The sequence below is a fragment of the Vigna umbellata genome, chromosome 9, assembly GCF_029865625.1.
Source record: "Vigna umbellata cultivar VRB3 chromosome 9, Vumbellata_1.0, whole genome shotgun sequence".
NCBI lineage: Eukaryota > Viridiplantae > Streptophyta > Magnoliopsida > Fabales > Fabaceae > Vigna > Vigna umbellata.
The window spans coordinates 46,570,590-46,573,156 of record NC_142173.1 but is presented as its reverse complement, the minus strand read 5'-3'; the positions used below and the strand labels follow the sequence as shown (position 1 = coordinate 46,573,156).

General features: G+C 31.7%; 1 protein-coding gene across 1 annotated transcript; it reads right to left on the bottom strand.

Annotated features, from left to right (window-relative positions):
- Positions 1-574: 574 nt before the first annotated feature.
- On the bottom strand, positions 575-1,754 carry LOC148193701 (uncharacterized). The gene is made up of 2 exons (XM_088098130.1): positions 1,391-1,754; positions 575-1,214 (listed from the first exon to the last, which is right to left on the bottom strand). The coding sequence occupies exons 1-2, from the start codon at positions 1,687-1,689 to the stop codon at positions 899-901; spliced, it is 615 nt and encodes a 204-aa protein (XP_087954256.1). The 5' UTR covers positions 1,690-1,754; the 3' UTR covers positions 575-898.
- Positions 1,755-2,567: the final 813 nt, after the last annotated feature.

Genomic DNA, 2,567 nt, shown 5'->3' with positions numbered 1-2,567 from the left:
ACTAAAAAAATTGTAATAAATATTTCATTTATAAACTTTATTCATTTAGTCTTGGTAATCAAACAACATTAAAAATTTATTTATTACACATATGAAAAATACATGTGTGAACATGCGAACACATACCTGACAATACAGATATACATGCGTGTTTACACGTGGATACACATGTGACAATGTCATTTATCTCTATATTTATTTTAAAAAATCAAGTATTATCATACTTATATTTATATTAATACAAATATTTTTTTTTGTTAAAATCGAGACTAATTTATTACTTTATTAAAATCTTTTAATGTTTTAAACTTTTTTCTTCTATCATTAAAATCATATCCCGTATATTACGTATAAATATATTTAGAAGTTGGTGTCATCGTTTACATCTAAATCGTTTCAAAATACAATAATAAATAATACAAGTTTATTAAATATTACATATTTTTATTTTAAAAAGACAACTATAATATAATATAGATCATCATACTCAAACTAGTATAATTGAATTCACTAGTTAAATCATATAGGATTTTTTTTCCTCCCACTTAACACATTTGCAACTTTAATATCATATAATCATATAAATTTTATATTTTTTTGAGAGCAATATACTGTAGAAAAACACAACTTCTGTAACAAATGTCCTTAAATATATTAAGAACATGAGTGTTTATAAGGGCAGTTTTGTTACATGAAAAGAAAGATACATTTGCAAGGCAATGGCTACAAAACCTTGATAAACATAAATAAACTAGAAAACCAAACCTTGATAAAACATAAGTAAACTACAAAAGCACTAAAACCAACGAAAAAAAGTTACTACTAAGCCATACATAATGGTAATACAAGAACACCTCGCTGCATTCGTCCTCAAAAGCATGGTACAAATATTTCAGTCTCATTGGCTTCGACCCAAGCGCAACTCCAAATCAATTTCTTCATCAGCATTGGCATTGGCATTCATGGAAGGGCTTGCAGTTGCAGCACCCATTTGAATTTGAGACTCATAGGTGCGATTGCTAGGTTCTTCATTTCGAACATTCATTGGGAAAGGTGGGAGCATTTGCAGTGTCTGGTTAGCACTGGTAGGCCTAGAGTTGTTTCGACCCACCAGAACGTTCTGAGTCCAGAAGACGGGATAAGGTGTAGGTGAGGTTGATGGCGGTAGTAGCCGAAAGAACTCATCAACCTGGTTCTGAACATGTTCAGGAATCCTGATGCACATAAAAAGGTCTTTAAGAAATTTTAGACTAATGTCTTTTTCCATGCCTGTGAAATGAACACTAAGAAGTTGAAAATGTAACAAGAAGAATCAAAAAGCAAAAGCAAAAGCAAAAGCAAAGAAGAATGTTATTTGAAATGAATTAGATTAAGCTTGAAGGACACAAACTCATGGTTTGTCTGGGTCCTAGACTCGTTATGCCAAGTTCCACGAGGAATCAGTTGTGTGTATGGTTCACGTATCAGTTCATACTCTCTTTGAGTCCAGTTCTCGTTGAGCCTAGCATGGAGAGGAATGAGTTCTGTATCTGAATCAGGTAATTGTTCAAGTGTGATATGAACCCCATCATGCATGGTTAGTTGGAACCTGGAAACAATCTGAGAGGTGTCAAAGGTAAGTCTTAGAACTATGTACCAAGTAGATTGTTCTTGGTTGGTGTGGCTATTCATGGGATTGCTGCTAGCCATTGAATTTGATTTTACCTAAATGGTGATGTCTGATACTGAATTCATGCACCAAGGTCAGAAAATACTGAAATTCTACTTCAACTATGGCTTGAAACACACAAACTCGCAACTTCATTTATAATACTCAATGGTACCCTTCATTTACCAAAATATCCCTACAAAATGTTCTCACATATAGATACAGGCTTAATTACCTACTTAGTCCCTATGTTAGGAGGTAATTTTCTGTTTAGTACCCAGTTTTAAAAATGTAGGCATTTGGTACTTATGTTTTGAAATTTGTATCAATTCAATCCTATCCAGTTAAGGGCGTTATAATTGATGCGAGAAATTAAGGACGTTAATGATAGCCTGGGTGGAATAGCTATCAAATGTTTGAATGCATCTTCATTAACGTCCTTACTTTCTCGCATCAATTATAACGCCGTTAACTGGGATTGAATTGATACAAATTTCAAAACATAGGTACCAAATGCCTACATTTTTAAAACTGGGTACTAAACAGAAAATTACCTCCTAACATGGAGACTAGGTAGGTAATTAAGCCTATAGATATATGATACATCTACACTTGCTACCACTCTGTTTTCAAATTTTAACATAAATAATTAATTAGTTTATATATATATATATATATGTATATGTATATGTATGTATACATGTATATGTATATGTATATGCATGTGTTTAGAGAGATACAGATATGGATATAGAGAGAGGAATGGAAATACGTTACATCGTTGATATCTCTCTTCATTAAATTAAGTCTGTTTAATAATTAAGTTTCATTTAATGGTTAACATAACATTTCGTATTATAATTATTTTATGATGGTGGATTAGTTTTTTGCTGGTGCATCAATACAGATTCAATTATTT

Excerpts from the sequence above, each read along its gene's own strand:
- LOC148193701 (XM_088098130.1), bottom strand. The coding sequence starts at position 1,689 with ATGGCTAGCAGCAATCCCATGAATAGCCACACCAACCAAGAACAATCT. Across the intron at positions 1,215-1,390 it reads AGGACCCAGACAAACCATGA|GATTCCTGAACATGTTCAGA; the intron begins GTTTGTGTCCTT and ends TATGTGCATCAG.